The sequence below is a fragment of the Cotesia typhae genome, unplaced genomic scaffold (assembly GCF_013202065.1).
Source record: "Cotesia typhae breed Kobodo isofemale line unplaced genomic scaffold, CoteBio_Ctyphae contig_83, whole genome shotgun sequence".
NCBI classification, from domain to species: Eukaryota; Metazoa; Arthropoda; class Insecta; order Hymenoptera; family Braconidae; genus Cotesia; species Cotesia typhae.
The window spans coordinates 1,505,766-1,522,933 of record NW_027423769.1 but is presented as its reverse complement, the minus strand read 5'-3'; the positions used below and the strand labels follow the sequence as shown (position 1 = coordinate 1,522,933).

Here is a 17,168-nt window from a genome sequence, read left to right as displayed (position 1 = left end):
ATTTTTGATAGTCTTAAAAAAAATTTTTTTTTTAATATTTCTTCAACCCCAGAAGCTTATTTTAATAAAAATAAATACAAATAAAATAATGACCTTTTTGGTAATAAAATGAACCACAATCTACACAATAGTGATTGAGTAATAAAGAGTATATAGATATTAAACAAACAGAGAGGCTTCAAATGTAATTCAATTAGAAGATTTACTGGAACTACACACCACACATGGCGTGAAACCCTCCGGGAAAATGTTATATAATAGTGTTCTGGTGGTGACGTTGTTAGGGGTGTTGTATAAAAGAAATGACATTATCTACCCTTAATTTTCACAGCTTAATCGGTTGATCTTAAACCCCTTTGTACATTATTCCCACTCAAATAACCATTATACTTGGCAATCGAGAGTCAATATCTTACATTATACATTAATTATTTAAAAAAAAAAAAAAAAAAAAAAAAAAAAAAAAAAAAAAAAACCTCTAAATTCTTCTTGAGTTAAAAGAAGAAATACAAAATTTTATGTAGCTTTTAAATTCACAATTTAATGTATAAAAAAATTTTTTTAAAGGCACATATTAGTAAATTATTCGGAAAAAAAGATACGTGGGAACTACTTGAACACAGATGCATCTTCTCGACACTTACACGATACTTAAAGAAGGTTTAAAAAAATTATGACGGCTTATTTACTTTTATTCGAGCATTAAACCTCTATGAAACTTTTAGGTCTCTAAAAAAGCCATCAATAAATATATCAAAGACGTTTCTTTGCTTACGCATATAAATTCACTTTTAGTTTGAAATTATTAGCCCGTTGAGATTTCTTAAACTGATATCAATACTTTTTAGTTCATTTTTTGCTCAACATTTCTTCATCACCATTATAAATTATAAACTCATCCTTGTAATTAACTAATTGATTAATTACAAACCGCAATTAATTTTTTGTTGATTCTCTGCAAAAATTTTTACAAATTTAATTTTATTAAATTAAATTTCTTCCTAAAAATTGTTAATAATACTAAAGTTAGAAAAATGATAAAATATCTGAAAAATTAATTTTCATTTAATTCTTAATAAATAAATAAACATTGAAAATGCGAAAACATGGCTTACCTATATTTAAACCTTATTATCTCGGTAAATATTTATTGAATTAATTTGACTGGTGGAGAGCATTAATCAGCTATCTTTTCGCACTTAATAATAATAAATAATAAATAAATGAATCTGAAATGTTATTGTCATGACGTCAGTTTAAATGTAAATATGTAGAACGGATTTCATTGACATATCAAGGATTCAACAGAGACTTGATCCCCGAAATTAAATCTTTAGAGTGACAACTTTAACTCGGAACTGATAGTTGGGTGGGCGAATACACCCCGAGTTCATCCATTACACAGTATGAGGTAAATCTCCTTACAAATAAAATAACAACGCCAAGCTCAAACACATAACCTTCAATTAATAATCAAAAGTAAGAAGAAAAACAATAATTAATTAAATAAACCTAATTATTGATGATTTTTAAATCAGCTGATTTTTGAAAAAAAATTTTTTACGTTTTTTATAAATTAATTTCAACAAATTAAATAACCAAAATTTTTTGAATTCTTATTTAATAATTTTATCAATAAAAAAATTTATTAAAATTTTTAGATGTCAGCTGATTTAATTTTTACGATCCTGAAGTTAACTGACATCTGTCAATTTTTTTCTATTTTTATAACAAACAATTTTAATAAAAAAATTCCACATCTAGAAATTAAAATAATAATAAAGTTAGCCGTCATTGTTAATTTTTTTTAATTATTAAATTAGAACTAAATAATGAACCCGCTAATTAAATAAGTGAGTAATTATTTTTAATATTTCCATAGAATACCACTAATAATTTATTAAAACATCTCTTAAATTTCCCTTAAAGTGTAGGAGTATATCCGAGCTATTCTAGTCGCTGGATTTACCCAGAAGGCCTCGGGGATTCATTGAGTATGGAGGATTGTAAGTCTCAATAAAATGGAGACAAATCACCAGCTTCGACAAGAAATTGCACGCGGGTGGTATTTCCAATTTTTTATACGGCTCGCCGGTTTTTCCCCAGGAAACAAAACAAGGACAATGCGAGAGGCGGAAAAAGAAAAAGGATTGGTTTAACAAACACAAGGATAAAGTTTACACTGTCAGTAAGGCAGGAGCGTGAATAACCTCTGGGATTTCGCACGTGTTTTATAAATCACCTCACCCCCGTGGAGCTTGCTATAAAACCTGGATTCTCCGGCAATCCAGTATCACTTGTCCGAAAGCGTTGTGACTAGAGAGACTAAGATGTCTTCTCTCAGATTAAATATCGGTTTTGGTGCCGGGATTCTCTTATTGATAATTATCGTTAATCAAGTGTCTTGTGATGACGGTATGTCGATAAATAATTGCCTTAAATTCGGGAAAATATAAATTAAAATTTGTTTTACTAACAGTGTGTGTTTTTCAGGAAATAACCTTGTCAAAAACGGTGAATCAGGTTCTCAATGCGCGGAACAAAAGGATTGCTTGTTACTGTGGTTTGGACCGAGACTTGGCCGTCGACGTAGATCTGGAGCTGTGTCCCAGGTTAACGATGACATTAACACCATAACAGACGTCATCAATGCTAATCCTTGGGCTTTTGCTTCTTATCATGGTTAAATTTTTTTATTAACTTCCAAGCAGATAAGATAATGCCAAAGTTAGCCGACGTTTTTAATTTTTTTTCAATAATTAAATAAAAACAAAAAAATATTTTTTTTTTAATTGCACACGGTAAAAACAGGATTACACTGGATATCATCCGAGATTATATTGAGTAAAAAAAATCCAAACAATAGCTAGTATAATCTAGATTATAATGAGTATAATCCATATATCACTGAGTATAATCTGGGATGATCCCCAGTGTCATCTTCTTCTTCTTTCCGTGCACTTAGAATATTTCAATAAAAAAAATTCTAAAAATTTTTAGATGTCGGCTAACTTGAATTTCATTTGAATCAATAAAAATTTTTAAAATTGACAGTTGTCAGCTGACTTGGGTATACTTATTTTGGCTTGTTTCAGGAACCGGAGACAAAAGACACTCAACCCAGTTCACTCCGAGACTAGGTCGAGAGCTAGAGGACACCTTGATCCAGAGATATTTAACGTTTGACAAAGACAACGATCTGTATCACCTGATGGACAGCCAGAATATTGATCAAAACCGGCAATTGTCACTTCCTCTACCGCCTTTGTTCGCACCACGTCTTGGTCGTCAGCTATCCTTAAACTCGCCTCAGTTGAGACAACTACTTCAGAATCTACGCAACTTTTAAATTATTGTACAATTTCTTTCGTTCATTTCTTCTCTCTTTCACTATTTATTGTTTTATCTGTAATCATAAATGTATTAGTGTAACCAAAGATAAATAAATTAATATATTTAAATTTTTTTCTTTTTATTTTACGCATTATGCTAAAATTTTTGCAGATTTCAATTATTTTATTTAATTTAAAAGCTGATTAAAAAGAATTTTTTCTTGTAATAATTTTTTAAATGAAAAAAATTCTAAAAATTTTTAGATGTGAGCTAACTTTATTGTCATCATGTTGCTATATTGTCCATATTTTTAAAAATAAATTTTTTTCTCTGTGTGAAACAAAGGGAGTACGGTTTGTTTCTCTCAATTAATACAAATGGAGCAACAAATTAACGATGTAGGACGATGTAGGTCGAGAAAAAAATACCGACAAACCATTAATTTTCCGCGATTACACTCACAAACTTTAAAATCTTTGTATTTTACATTCACGCTCAGACCCCTTCTGAAATTTTTTCCCTAAGAACAAAATAGAAACAGATTAGTATTACAAATCGATGACAGAATTTACACTATGAATAAAATAAGATCATTAATAATTTTTCGAGTTCACGTGTGTTTACAATTCACCACAACCCTTGAGTTTTCTATAAAACTTACATGTCCAAGGTGTTCCAGTATCACTTGTCCCAGATACTTTCAAAGTACCACTCATTCAAAAAATTCACTACCTAAAACAATGTCTTCTTTTTTTGAGGCAGTTATCAGTTTCAGTGTCCTGTTTTGGATAATTACGATTGATCAGGTGTTTTGTGATGGTATGTTTTGAAATTGTTGTTCTAAAATACAAAAAATAAAATTATTCCCTTTTTTTTTTTTATCAATAATACTGAAATTTAGTCTGATAATTTTTTTAATTTTCTTAATAAATTAATTTTAGCAAGAAAAATTTTCTCGAGCTAATTTTTTTTGGAAAAAAAAAAAAAATTGTTTTATCTGTGAGTGTTTTGTAGGTGAACTTCTTTCTGGAGTAAGTGAGTGTGAGAAAACAGGAAGGTGTCCAACACGTCACGGACCGATGACTGGTAGGTCTGTACCAATTCAGGTTAAAAATCAAATTAACACACTAACTAACGCTGAGGATTCTAACCATGGAATGCTCTTTTTTTATCGTGGTAAGTTTTTATTCTTTTGACACTTTTTCAATACTTAATTATAATATTAAATTTTTATAATTTATTTTATTGAAAAATAATTTTTAAAAAATAAAAAAAAAAAATTTTCACATGTAAAAAATTTTAAAAATTATACGTGCAATTTTTAGTTCTAATTTAATAATTAAAAGTAAATCAAAAAATTAAAAACATCGGCTAACTTTAGAGTTATTTAATATTTTGTCTAATTTCAGGAAATCAAAATAAAAATCGTCTGACAAAATTAACTTCAAATAATTTGCTTCAGAAATATTTGCTGTTTAATAAAAACGAGGTTAATAACTTTATAGAAACACGTCTTCGTCGCAAATCTGATGGTAAGCTTCAAAATCATTTTTATTACATGTAAAATCAATTAAAAACAAAAATTTTTTAAATATTTTTTACAAAATAATTTTTTCATAATTAAAAAGATTTTTTTTCGGTTTTATTATCATCGACTACTTTTCAGATGGCAACTCTTCAAAAAAAGACAACTCAGGAAAAGGTCAACGCCCAACTATGTTAGGACCAAGACCCGGACGTGGATTCTGGCCAGCTACTCGATTTAACGACGATCTTAATAGTTTATTAAATGAAATAAAATCTAACCCTTGGATCTTCATTTCTTACCACAGTAATTTTTTAAACTTGAAAATAAAATTTAATGTATTAATCATAATAAGTATATTGACATTTCAGACAAAAAACATCTGACGCAATCAACTTCAAAGTTTGAATATAAGCAAGAGCCGAAGGATAATTTACTTTTGAAGTATTTAATGCTAAGAAATGATATGAATAGTTTAATAGACAGCCAGGTTAATACACAAGATCGTAATCGCTAGTTATTTTTCTTGATAAAAATAGTTATATAAACTTCAAGAGCTACAAAAATTTCAAATATTTTCTAATTATTATTTTTTATTTCTTCTTTGATTAAAATTATATTATTAATTTTTTATCAAAAATTATTTTTAAAATATTTTTTTTTAGTTTTTAAATTCATACCAATTTCTCCGAAAATTTACATTATTAACTTCTCAAGGAATAAATAAAAAAAAATAAATCGTATTAAAAACCGAACCTATCTATAAATTTAGTTTAAATAAATGTAAATAAAATAAAATGTATCATAAATAAAAAAAAAAAAAACATTGGAATAAATTTTTCCACTGTAAATTACATAAGTATAAGCAAAAAGTAACAACTAAAAAGTAAATATATATCTACTAGATAACTGGGAAGGAATATTTTGGAAACCGGAACCAACGTAGGCCATGTGGCGATATAAACGCCAGTCATAATCATAAAACATTAGAAATACTAAAGCGGTAAAAGCAATATACATATTCTAACGGTCTATATCTCAATACACCCCATTTCTTCCTTCTTAAAAACTTCTTCTTCTTCTTTTTAAGATATTGCACACCACAGTTACAGTTAATAATTTGCGTAGATATTTATTTGAACTTGTTCCCTTTCGCTACTGAATTTATTGCTCACAAAAAAGCTCTAACTCAGGGAATAAGTCAATAAAACTTCAAAACAACCTGAGAAAAATAAATTATTCGCTTTTGCTTGTTTACGTTTATTTTTTTTTTATTTTATGTATTCACAAAACGTTATAATATTCCAAAGTATACATATACAAGAATCGAAAAAAATTCACCCATACGTACAATGCATTTTCACAAATTAATCTTCTTTTATTTATACAATACAATATTATTTACTCAGCATTCTAGTATCTTTTTATTTATTTTTTTTTTTTTTTATTTTTTGTATAATTAAACCTGTTTAATTTTTTTTTTTTACTTTTTCAACTTAATTAATTTTAATATTTACATCGTGACATTTGTCAGCTATCAACGCCTTATAAATAACTTTGTTTAATATTATGCTATTACTTTAATTTAACTTTCTTTATTATTGTTATTTTTATTTTTATCAGTATAAATATCATCTTCATTTAATTTATCAGTTTTATCAGGAAACACGGCATTTTTATTTTTAAAAAGCTACGCAGAAAAGTTATTGCTTTAATTAAACGAAAAAAACAAGATGACACTGAATATCATCCCAGATTATACTCATTATAATCTAGGATGATATACAGTGTAATCTTGATCTTACCGTGTAGTCAGTTAAAAAAAAAAAAAAATTATTTGAGTGCAATTGCTTGAATTCAAGGCACTATTCCGTGATAGAAAACTAAATGTGTTCGTGTTTCATTTAAAAATAAAAATCTAATTTTAATTTCTAAGTCAACTATTTTTTTTTTTAAGATCAAAATCATTATGGTGCATATTTTTAAAATTTTCAATCAATATTGTGCGAATTATCGTCAATTTCTTATTTTAACTAATTATTATTAAAAATCTACAATCTAAAAATTATAATAGGTAACAATAATTATTGTACGCATATTAATTATCTTTAATTTAAAGATTTTCAACACGCCGTTTCTGCAATATATGGCAGAAGCTTTTGACACTAATATTAATTTTTAATTATTTATACAGTTCTAAAAATATGATTACGTATGTGTGAGCAAATCAAAATGATATATAAAAAAAAAAAAAAAAAAAAAAAAAAAAAAAAAAAAATTAGCAACCATTAATTACATATTTTTTTTTTCTTCACTAAGTGTGAATTTTAAACATAATTTTTTGTGGCATAATTAAATAATAATTTTACTTAATATACAAAAAAATCTTTAAACTGTTTTGAACATTTTTTTATCAACTACAAATTTACAACAAAATCGAAAAAAAAATTTTCTTTTCAAACTTTGTAATAGTCTTTAAGCAGAAAAAATTTAAAGATTGAATTTTATTGAGAAAGAGAAAAAAAAAATAATTATCAGTCTATTGTTAGATTTAAATAGTAACTATTGCTTTAAAAATATTATTCAAGCTCTATAAATTTTTTTTTCGACCAAATAAAAATTATTTTATAATTATTTGTATTTATATTCGCTTTAATAATATATACGATAAAATAATTATAATGTATATCAACTTATATTTTAATTCTTATGTATTAACGTCTTAAATTTCTAATCAAGCTACAAATTAATAATTAAAAATAAATTCACAGTTATTGAATGGTCTGAATTTTAGTAACATTTTTCCAAGCTAAGATATATTGATATAAATTCTGGCAATCGACATTTTAAACTCCATCTGAAGATAAATAATCATTTGGAAGACTTGGTAGAGAACAAAAAAAATTTTATCGAAGTAATTAAGTAAAAATACTCGTTAAAACAATAAAAATTACCGATCTAGTTAATATAAAGAGCTTAAATTAACAATTTAGTTGTTTGCAAACAAAATTATTAACAAATTATCTTTGTAATAAAATAAACTATAAATGTATTTATCTATCATTGTAGGTGGACATTATTTATCTGAATTTAATTGTTTAAATCTGTTATTATTTAATATACAATCGTCGATAATTATCAAGCATTCATGCTGTATTTAAGATTTAAAACTGTGTAAGTGTAGTTAATTGAGTTTTATTAATTAAAATTTATTAAAAACATTTATATGCACAGCCACTTACTCTACGATTTTCTTTTTGTAAGAATAATAATAATCACTTGACAGAATAGAAATAATATTGTTAAAAATTATCGATGGTGTGTGATGTCACTTTTTGAGGCCATTAATTTAAAGCAATTAGCAATTTCAAACTGTCAAATTATAAAAAATCTATCCAAGAAATATTTCCAGTTGTAAAAATCTACATTATTAATTACTAAATTACGTCCTTTTTTAATTACAATTTTTTTTCGCGGTAGCTGAAGATATTAAAGAGCAAGAAAAGTAATTAAAAAAAAATATATATATAGTTGTAAATAACAAGTAAAAGGTGACATAAAAAAAAACAATGATTCTGAAACGTCAGTAGCTTTTAGATTAAGATCAATCTGCGCCTACTTCAACGACGCGGAAGTCTTCGATGCTCTTAAAGTTTGATAAATATTCTTGTAATTTTGGCTCTACGCACAATTCTTTAGCGTGCTTGTAGTACTTCATAAATGCCCAAAATTTTTCTAATCCATATAATTGACCTGTAAAAAAAATTATTGTTTTTTTAATTTTTTTTTATTTTTTTTTATTAATACTAGGCACCCCTGCAAATCCCTATGTGCTTTCTTAACTATTGACATTTTTAAAGATATAAGCTCATTTTGATGTTACACTCATCAAGAGCTTTCATTTGAGTACCCACATGCATATTTGATATATTTTTCATATATACATATATATATATATATATATATATATATATATGAAAAATTGATGTGGGTACTCAAATGAAAGCTCTCGATGAGTGTAATGTCAGGATGAGCTTATATCTTTAAAAATATCATCAATTGACAAGATACAATGTCATTTTTTAAATATTGACATTATTATAATTAATAATATTAAATTACAAACCATTTTCATAATCAGCCATAGTTTCAGTCTGGAAATCTTTGTAAAGATGTGGTCGGAATTTTTTCTCCAGACCATAGCTGTAAAATCGGAACAAGCATTCGAGCCCATAGCGATAGCCCTCGGCTGCGTCTTCCTTGGCGATACTTCTGAATTCTTCGTACATTTTACGGTTGAAATTTTCACGCAAAAAGAATGACCAGAAGCGGAAAAGTGTGTTCATCTCTTGCGACTGACCAATTCCCAATTTTGATCGCTCTGAAATTTATTAATTAAAAAATACATATATATATATATATATTAATTTTTGCTCTCAATTAAAGGAGATAAATTTATAGTTAGTATTAAAAACTTCAGATCTAAATTTCTCAACACGATTCTTATGTCGGGAAAAGAAGACAAAAATAAATTGAATCATCATTTTAAATGTATAAATATAATTAGTAGCTGACAATAATTCTTAATTTTTATTTTAAATTTACCTTTTAAACACCGTGAATGGTATTTGTGGTAAACTTGTTGGGTGAAACCATTGTCTTTGAGCATTGAATGACTTGGATGTTGGAAGGCTGGCAGTGATGAAGGTTGGCTTCCACAACTACTAGCAAGAAAACCTTCATTTGGACTTGTACCGGTACTACTTCTGTAAAAATTAATTAAATATTAATAATAATTATAAATTTTCATTCTTTTCTTTTTTTTTTTTTTTTTTTTTATGTAAGCATTACTTAAATAATACTATATCTCCTAAAATATTGAAGATAGTCCCATAGTATAAAAACATTATTTGTAGGAAATTTTCTAAGCTACAATTTTTGTCTCCTATGATTTTTCAATAAAATTAATATTTTAGGAGTTGTAGCTATTTTTAGAGACTAGATCATAATTTTGTATTTAAAAAAAAAATTTTTTTTAATAATAATAATAATAAATTACCCAGTCGAATAAGTTCTAGGTCGATGCTCTCTAACATCCATAATCCATCCAACATGATGTTCAACAGGTGGATTATTACTATGGCGTGTTTTACGTTTCCGTGGAGTTCTAGGATCAATAGGAGTTTCATCTTTAACGACAGCGTAAAATCTGTGAGCAGTACCTCGTCTACCACGACTTGACCCACGGAATCTTTCGTTTTTACGGCCTCTGCGATCTCGTTTGTCATCTAAATTCAACAACTGATTAGGCAGTGACCGAGACACGTCTGAGTCTGAGGCAAATAGCGGAGGTGGAGGTGGTGGTACTTCGGGGTTGGCTTTGCGCGGAGCTTTCGGTGCCATTTTTTCAAATGCTTCTTGACTCACCAGGTTTACTGTCTTATAACTCCCAATAGATGACGAAGATCCGTACTAAAAAAAAAAAAAAAAATATGATTTTATTTTTTGAACCATCAAATTTTATGAAAATAATAAATTTATTATCTAACGTGGCTTCTTACTCTTTGTCCATCTTCAGTCCATAAATCTTCTTCATAATAATACAAACCGTCGTTAATAGTTTGCTCTAAATCTTGACTCATCTTGACGCGCGTCGTCCAGTCACCGGTACGATCATGACCGTCGTGTTTTGGAAGTCTAGATGGTATATTTGCAGTTTGTGTTACAATCAGCAATTTATTTATGTCTCGATCAGAGAGTTCATAATCTTCATCATCTTCCGACCTTAAAATTAAAAAAAAAAAAAAAAAAAAAAAAAAATTAATTAATAATAATAATAAATAATATTTTTTTAAATAAATATTTTTAAAGTTAGCCATATAAGTGAATAAGTCGCTGTATCTCCTAAAATATTGAAGATAGCCCCATACTATAGTAACATTTTTTTTAGGAAATTTCCTAAGCTACAATTTTGTTCTCTTATAATTTTTTGATAAACTCAATATTTCAAGAGTTACAGCCATTTTTAGAATTGCCATCCAATTATTTGATATTTTATTAAAAAATCTTTCTACTAAAATAGTAAAAATAATAATAAAAAAAATCTTACAATTCAGAAAATGCATTATGTCGACCCGTAGGCGGAGGAGTGTCTAATTCTTCATCAAACTGAAAATCCAACTCTTCCCGCTCTTCTTCCTTGTGATCTTTAACATTTTTCTCAGCGAGCTTGTCTTTAGGCGGCTGCTTGACTCTTCTCTTGACTTCTTTCCAAACGTCATTGTCCGACAGTTCAACATCTCCGTTGATCTGAGGTGTCTGTGTGTCACTTTCATTCAACAGCAAGTTAGTGTTGGTCTCCGGCTCAGCAGAATCTGCTTGTGCGCTCTCAGATAAATTGTTAACTATAACTTTGTTACTCTCAACTGCTATGATTGGTACAAATTCCGGCACACAGGGGTTCAAAGTTTCACCAGACGACGATGAGATACTTTCAGACTCGCTCAGTCTCGCTACTGGCTGAATAACACGAGGCATTGGCGGTGTCGGGATTATAGAAAGAGGTGTGGCTACTGGACAAAATTCTGACGCAAGAGGCGTAATTAGTGAACATATATCTGGTTGTGTAATCATAAGATGACCGTCTGACTCTAGATACTCGTCTGAGTCTTGTTTATGCCACGCAATCGGCCATCTTAGTGGATTATTGACAGTTCGCACCTAAAAATAAAAATTTATTTATTAAAATTTTTATTTTATTATATTAAAAAAAAAAAAAAAAATAAATAAATAAATAAATAAAAATATAAATTTATATAAAAAAAATGTAACGAGAGTTTTTACCAAACATCATTCATAGAATTTTTTATTCTCATGATGTTCGCGAAGCTCTGTATTATTTTAGCACTATTGTGATAATTATTCTAATAATTAATAGAATAATTTTTTAAAACAATGTGCGACAATTTATATGATACATTTTTTATTTAAAATTAAAAAAAAATTTTTATCAAGTCAAATATAAAATTTATTTTAAAAGTTACTTTTAAGTTATTAAATAAAAATAATTATTAATTTTTTTTTTCCACGTTGATAAATTATCAATTTAAAAAATACTTAATAAAAATTTTTTTTTTAATTTCACCTTTAGGAAATCGATCATCTCGAGCTTAGTCGACTCGACGATTGACGCGATCACCAAAGTAACATCTGTAGTGAGCGCCTGAACTCTGTTGAAAGTCGCGATCAAATGGATTGGCAGGAAACCCTCTTCATCCATTTTACGGCGCATGAAGAAATCTCTCATAAGATTTTCTTCGCTAAAATAGTACTCTCTGCAAGGTATAAATTTTGAAAATTAGTAAAAATTAAAATCTTGTACAAAATTGGTATTCAATTTTAATTAAAGTCATTTAATAAAGCTTGAACTCAGATCTAAGTTTATCAGCATGATATCTATGCCGGGAAAAGAAGACAAAAAAACTGAGAATCATCATAATCAAGCCTTGATATTTATACTTGTATTAATAATGATAAAATAAAAAAATCTGGACTTACATTTGTTTTCTAATATATTCTTTAAGAGTAGTAGTATCTAAGTTTACGTAATTCGTGTTATTGAAGTAAAATGTTCCCATATAAGGCATCATATATGACGGATCGGCGTGAGCAACTTTGTTCAGCTGAGAAATAAAATTAATAAATCAATTAAATAATTTTTATTAATAAATAAATAAAATAATTAAAAAAAAATTACCTGTGTACGTTCTACAGGATATTCCGGATATTCAATATCACTTCTGTGTTTGTAACCTCCTCGTCCACTGTGACGACCTCTGCCTCGTCCTCGGTAACTTCTGGAGCCACTGCGTCCACTTCTGTACCCGTGGTGACTGGACCTCTCGTAATCTCTTTCTCTGTGACTTTCTTCATTAACTGAAACAATCGATAGATTAATTAATTAAGTACTAACAGCATCTCGAATAATAAATAACTTGAATCAGAGGATGCCCGAAACGATTTTGATAATCCTGCAAAATAATTACATTTATAAATATATATTCCTTAGAATTACTTCCCTTGAACTGCATTCATTTAAAATATTTGGGTTCACCTTTCAATCAGGACCTCAATAGAACTATAAAAAATTCAGGCATCTGTTAGATTATCCAGAAAAGTACATACAATAAAAAACAGTGATTCGTGCGTACAGTAACTAGACAATTGAGCATCCTCTGTTAATTTACAAAAAAAAACTTACATTCGCCATTTTTTTCCCTATGACTATGATTGATTTCTCTATGAATGTTTTCCCTTTGATGTTTCGGTGAACGCTCTCTTTTTCCTCTGTTTTTCGCAATATCAATTTCTAATGGCACCCATTTGTGTTTATTCACTAGTTTTTAAGAAAATATACATACTAAATAATAAAATTTATAATTTGATAAACCAAATATTGTGCAAATTTAATTATTAACCCGGGTAAAAAAAATGTTATATAATTATATAGACTTATGTATAATTCTATAAAATTATACAAAAATTAAAAACATTAATATACATAATTATATAAAATTATATACGATTTATATATAATTTTATATAGTCATAAATAATTTTTTTAGCCGGGAAGTAAAATAAAAATCGTCCAAATAATTAAACGTTTCAATTAAAATTTATGTAGCAAATTTTTAACCCACAAACTACAATTGGATTTGTAGGTCTCAGCATTGTGCACAATAAAAAGTGTTTCAAAAAAAAAAAAAAAAAAAAATTTAATTTAAAAAAAAAAAAAAAAAAAAAAAAAAAAAAAAAAAAACTATACCTTTCTTCCTATTTTTGTCAGCGTCAAAATGTTCGTCACTATCTTCCTGATAATGATTAGCCATTTTATTTTCCTTTCCTTTTTCCTCACTAACAGCTCCACGTGCTTTAAAATCGCTCCGTTGCTGGGTAACTTGCTGCTGCGAAGGCTGCGGCTTCACCAGGCCATTCTGCTTGGAGACCGGTACTGGTGCCTTCTTCTACATAAAAATTCATCAGTATTCTTCTTCATAATATCATGACTTAGATATAATATTTAGAAATGATTCAGATGCATTTACTGTGCTAACGCATTTAATCCGACAATAAAAATATTGGCAATCAATTATTTTATTCAGCGCTAGTATTTAATGTTGCAAAAAGTTTTGAGCCAACAAATAGTTCATTTGCAAGCGCCTAGCATTTTGCATTAATTTTTTTTTTTTTTTTTAAATATATATAACTTCGACTGTTTTAAATAATAAGAGATAACACGCCAGATAACAAAACTCACTTCGCCTTGAGCTCCCAGCGATGGCCAATCGCCAATATCTGTAAAATCACTCGCCTAAAACAAATAAAGACGACAATTAAGATTTAATTTAATTTCCCAATTGCCTTCTCTATTTGAGCCGTTCAACTAACAAAAAAATTAATGTTTTATATACCTTCTGATTAAATTTTCTTCTGTCTCTCGGCGCTTTGACAATTGTCGGCTGACTAATTGCATTTTCTATAAAAATAAATTCACATTTAATTGTAAAAACTCGAAAAATTTAATAATAAAGTTTTTGAATTTTTTTTTTTTTTAATGATTTTTTTAAATAAAATAAATTCTAAAAATTTTCAGACGTTGGCTAACTAAATTTCCATCTAAAATTAATTCACTGATGTACGCCGGGCTCTAACCCGGTCCAATGCTTTGGCAAGCAAGGGCAGGATTCAATAGGCTACTGTGCGCCTTCTTTAAATTTAAAATCAAAATTTATTTTTTTTACAATCAAAAAAATTAAATAAAAAAATTCCATATGCAAAAATATTATCATTAAAAATTTTTAAAAGCATTTTTTTCACAACACAATTTATTCCAATAACAATAAAAAAATTTCGAATATCTAAAATATATATATATATATATATATATATATATATATATATATATATATATATATATATATATATATATATATATATATATATATATATATATATATATATAAAAAAAAATTAAATTTTACCAATTTTTCCCTGCTGTTGTGGCTGCAAGACCCTCTTTTCTCTCTGAACCTGAACCTGAACGGGAGTGGGCAGTGGCTGAACCGGAAGACTAACTGGTGGATTAATAGGATTAGCGGGACTAGAAACAGCCGGAGGAGGTACGGAGCTCTTGTTCCAGGGATTAACAGCGGGCAGCGGCGCAGCGATATACTTAACCGGGAGGGAGTCATTATTCTCGACCTCATCTTTGTCCTCCTTAACCTCCTTGGCGTCTTTCACCGCAGCATGGTCCCCAGAGCGGTCTTTCTCCTTGTGAACCCTGTCTTTGCTTCCCGCGCTGCGGTTTCTAGGATTGCTGCTCCGCTCAGGTTTGTGTCTCTCCCTCTGCGAGTGATGATGGTCCCTAAACTTCTCCTGGAATTTTTCCTTTCTTCTCGCGGACTTAGGAGCAACAGTCTGAAAATCGCCATCGGCTCCATCACCGCTGGTCAATCTATCCTGCGACTGATTGACTCGATTGCGCTGGCTCAGGTCTTTTTTATCTTGATTATAATTTTCGGACCTTCCTTTACCCTCTCGTTCATCGTGTCCTTGATATCTTCGCTCATATTTCGACCCGTAATACGAATTAAATCTCTTTTCATTATTTTTGTGACTACTTCTTCCTCCTCGCTGTACATTATTATTATTATTATTATTATTATTATTATTATTATTATTATTATTATTATTATTATTATTATTGGGCTGCTGACTCTGCAAAGGGACACGTTCTTTAGCAGCTGAGTGTAATTGATCAATATTTTCTTTATTACACTCTTTAGTAGTTGCAGTTTGCTGAAGCGACTCGCCGGCACTCTTTGGGTTAACCACGCTGGCATAGGAAACACCGGGGCCCTCGTGAGCGTCGTTGCTACCCTGATTGCTGCTAGCCACTTTGGTCGCCATATTGGATTACTCGTAGAGACAAAAACACGAGGTATCCGTCGCTACGAACTCACTGGAATATTTATCGGCTTAATCACACGTTGTAATATTTATTAAATAATTAAATTAAATATATATATATTTTTTTTTTTTTTTTATTTAAATATTATTAATTAAGATCAATTACCACACATTATTTTATTTTAATAATGAAACATATTTTATTCTGTCCATTTTTACCGGAACTTGATGGTTAAATTATAAGCTGAGATTTTATAAGATGACAAACTCTTGATTTTTATTAATATTATTTATAAATAATTGTTGTACCTCCTAACAATCTGCTGATGATATCTTCTTTCTTCAATTATTTTATTTTACACGTTTACAATTACTTGCTAAAATATGCAACGTGCGTTAAAAAAATTACCAGAACATTGGAGAAACACGTGCTGCACTCTACAATGGTTACTCCAACTGCGGGGAGTAATTATATATATTATATATTAGTTTGGCGGTGTAGACTGTAGACGGTAGGCATTTGACGACACTATTGCTTGAAGACACCGCGAGGATAATTTAATATATTGTATGTATGTGAATTTAGGTATGCAGATGTTAAGAATGGAGGTACTAACGTTTTTGTTCACATAAAATATAAAATTTTTTATAAAATATTTCAGGTCGAATTTTTATCCACCGACAATTAATAAAATAATTATTTATTTATACAGTAATTATTAATGGTTGGTACGGATAATAATTACGAGTAATTAGACTAAACTATTATATGTAGGTAGAGTAGAAAAAAAAATGAACACGAGGTTTACAAAACGTGGACGCTGACTCGGCGTATTTAATATTAAATCAATAAAAACTCAGCGCACTGTCTTTATTATTGTTATTATTTGAAGATTAAAAATAGATTTGCTACTAAATAAATAGGTGATTATTGTTACAAATATATACATACGTTTGGTGTGAGTGCGGTTTAAGGTAACTGGTGGGCAGTGAGACTGGTTATTCACAGAACGCACTCCGATACCTTTTATTTTTCTTGATAAAATAAAAGATTTATACGTCAGTTCTATTTACATGGCTAATTAAATCAACTACACGTCTTACTTTTTGCCGGAAATAATCTCATAATCGTCTATTACGTAAACAATGCTCATTTCCGAAGTTATTTGAGATAAAAAAGGTACAACACGAACGCGAACGCATGTGGTCAACGCTCCTCTCGCCTGCCCAGCCAGGAAAACCAGATTTGATAAATTTCCGGTTTTATCTTGTAGTCACTGATGCTTTTTCACCCTCGTGTCAATTTCAGATGGCGTTATTATTCTTCCCGGTTCATTTTGGC

At 28.7% G+C, this 17,168-nt stretch overlaps 3 protein-coding genes and 1 long non-coding RNA gene across 10 annotated transcripts; 3 read left to right on the top strand and 1 right to left on the bottom strand.

The window, feature by feature from the left end:
* The first annotated feature begins 1,938 nt into the window (after positions 1-1,938).
* On the top strand, positions 1,939-3,461 carry Pban (pheromone biosynthesis-activating neuropeptide). 2 transcript variants are annotated; one of them, XM_074252007.1, is made up of 4 exons: positions 1,945-2,006; positions 2,107-2,415; positions 2,494-2,682; positions 3,096-3,461. In XM_074252007.1, the coding sequence occupies exons 2-4, from the start codon at positions 2,331-2,333 to the stop codon at positions 3,347-3,349; spliced, it is 528 nt and encodes a 175-aa protein (XP_074108108.1). In that variant the 5' UTR covers positions 1,945-2,006; positions 2,107-2,330; the 3' UTR covers positions 3,350-3,461. The 2 variants fall into 2 exon arrangements, with proteins under 2 accessions (XP_074108107.1, XP_074108108.1); XM_074252006.1 differs by having other exon boundaries at positions 1,939-2,415.
* Positions 3,462-3,999: 538 nt separating this feature from the next.
* LOC141533112 (uncharacterized) lies at positions 4,000-8,378 on the top strand. Its single transcript, XM_074251810.1, has 5 exons — positions 4,000-4,152; positions 4,348-4,509; positions 4,743-4,865; positions 5,000-5,164; positions 5,230-8,378. The coding sequence occupies exons 1-5, from the start codon at positions 4,074-4,076 to the stop codon at positions 5,373-5,375; spliced, it is 675 nt and encodes a 224-aa protein (XP_074107911.1). The 5' UTR covers positions 4,000-4,073; the 3' UTR covers positions 5,376-8,378.
* Positions 8,038-17,069, bottom strand: Larp (La related protein). 6 transcript variants are annotated; one of them, XM_074251805.1, is made up of 15 exons: positions 15,993-17,069; positions 14,899-15,878; positions 14,329-14,393; positions 14,175-14,228; positions 13,683-13,881; positions 13,119-13,253; positions 12,615-12,793; positions 12,416-12,540; positions 12,003-12,192; positions 10,968-11,578; positions 10,420-10,642; positions 9,918-10,330; positions 9,464-9,624; positions 8,985-9,239; positions 8,038-8,611 (listed from the first exon to the last, which is right to left on the bottom strand). In XM_074251805.1, the coding sequence occupies exons 2-15, from the start codon at positions 15,824-15,826 to the stop codon at positions 8,463-8,465; spliced, it is 3,687 nt and encodes a 1,228-aa protein (XP_074107906.1). In that variant the 5' UTR covers positions 15,827-15,878; positions 15,993-17,069; the 3' UTR covers positions 8,038-8,462. The 6 variants fall into 6 exon arrangements, with proteins under 6 accessions (XP_074107906.1, XP_074107907.1, XP_074107905.1 ...); XM_074251806.1 differs by having other exon boundaries at positions 16,136-17,069; XM_074251804.1 differs by having other exon boundaries at positions 14,899-16,282; positions 16,779-17,069.
* On the top strand, positions 11,547-12,414 carry LOC141533113 (uncharacterized). The gene is made up of 3 exons (XR_012480184.1): positions 11,547-11,684; positions 12,009-12,199; positions 12,280-12,414. It is a non-coding gene; the product is annotated as an uncharacterized LOC141533113 (long non-coding RNA).
* Positions 17,070-17,168: the final 99 nt, after the last annotated feature.

Bases quoted from the DNA above. Each gene is read 5' to 3' on its own strand.
- Pban (XM_074252006.1), top strand. From the start codon at position 2,331: ATGTCTTCTCTCAGATTAAATATCGGTTTTGGTGCCGGGATTCTCTTA. The intron at 2,416-2,493 runs GTATGTCGATAA...TGTGTTTTTCAG, and splicing joins TCAAGTGTCTTGTGATGACG to GAAATAACCTTGTCAAAAAC. The intron at 2,683-3,095 runs GTTAAATTTTTT...GGCTTGTTTCAG, and splicing joins GGCTTTTGCTTCTTATCATG to GAACCGGAGACAAAAGACAC.
- LOC141533112 (XM_074251810.1), top strand. From the start codon at position 4,074: ATGTCTTCTTTTTTTGAGGCAGTTATCAGTTTCAGTGTCCTGTTTTGG. The intron at 4,510-4,742 runs GTAAGTTTTTAT...GTCTAATTTCAG, and splicing joins AATGCTCTTTTTTTATCGTG to GAAATCAAAATAAAAATCGT. The intron at 4,866-4,999 runs GTAAGCTTCAAA...ACTACTTTTCAG, and splicing joins TCTTCGTCGCAAATCTGATG to ATGGCAACTCTTCAAAAAAA.
- Larp (XM_074251805.1), bottom strand. From the start codon at position 15,826: ATGGCGACCAAAGTGGCTAGCAGCAATCAGGGTAGCAACGACGCTCAC. The intron at 14,394-14,898 runs GTAAAATTTAAT...TTATTTTTATAG, and splicing joins ACAACAGCAGGGAAAAATTG to AAAATGCAATTAGTCAGCCG. The intron at 10,643-10,967 runs GTAAGATTTTTT...TTTAATTTTAAG, and splicing joins CATAATGCATTTTCTGAATT to GTCGGAAGATGATGAAGATT.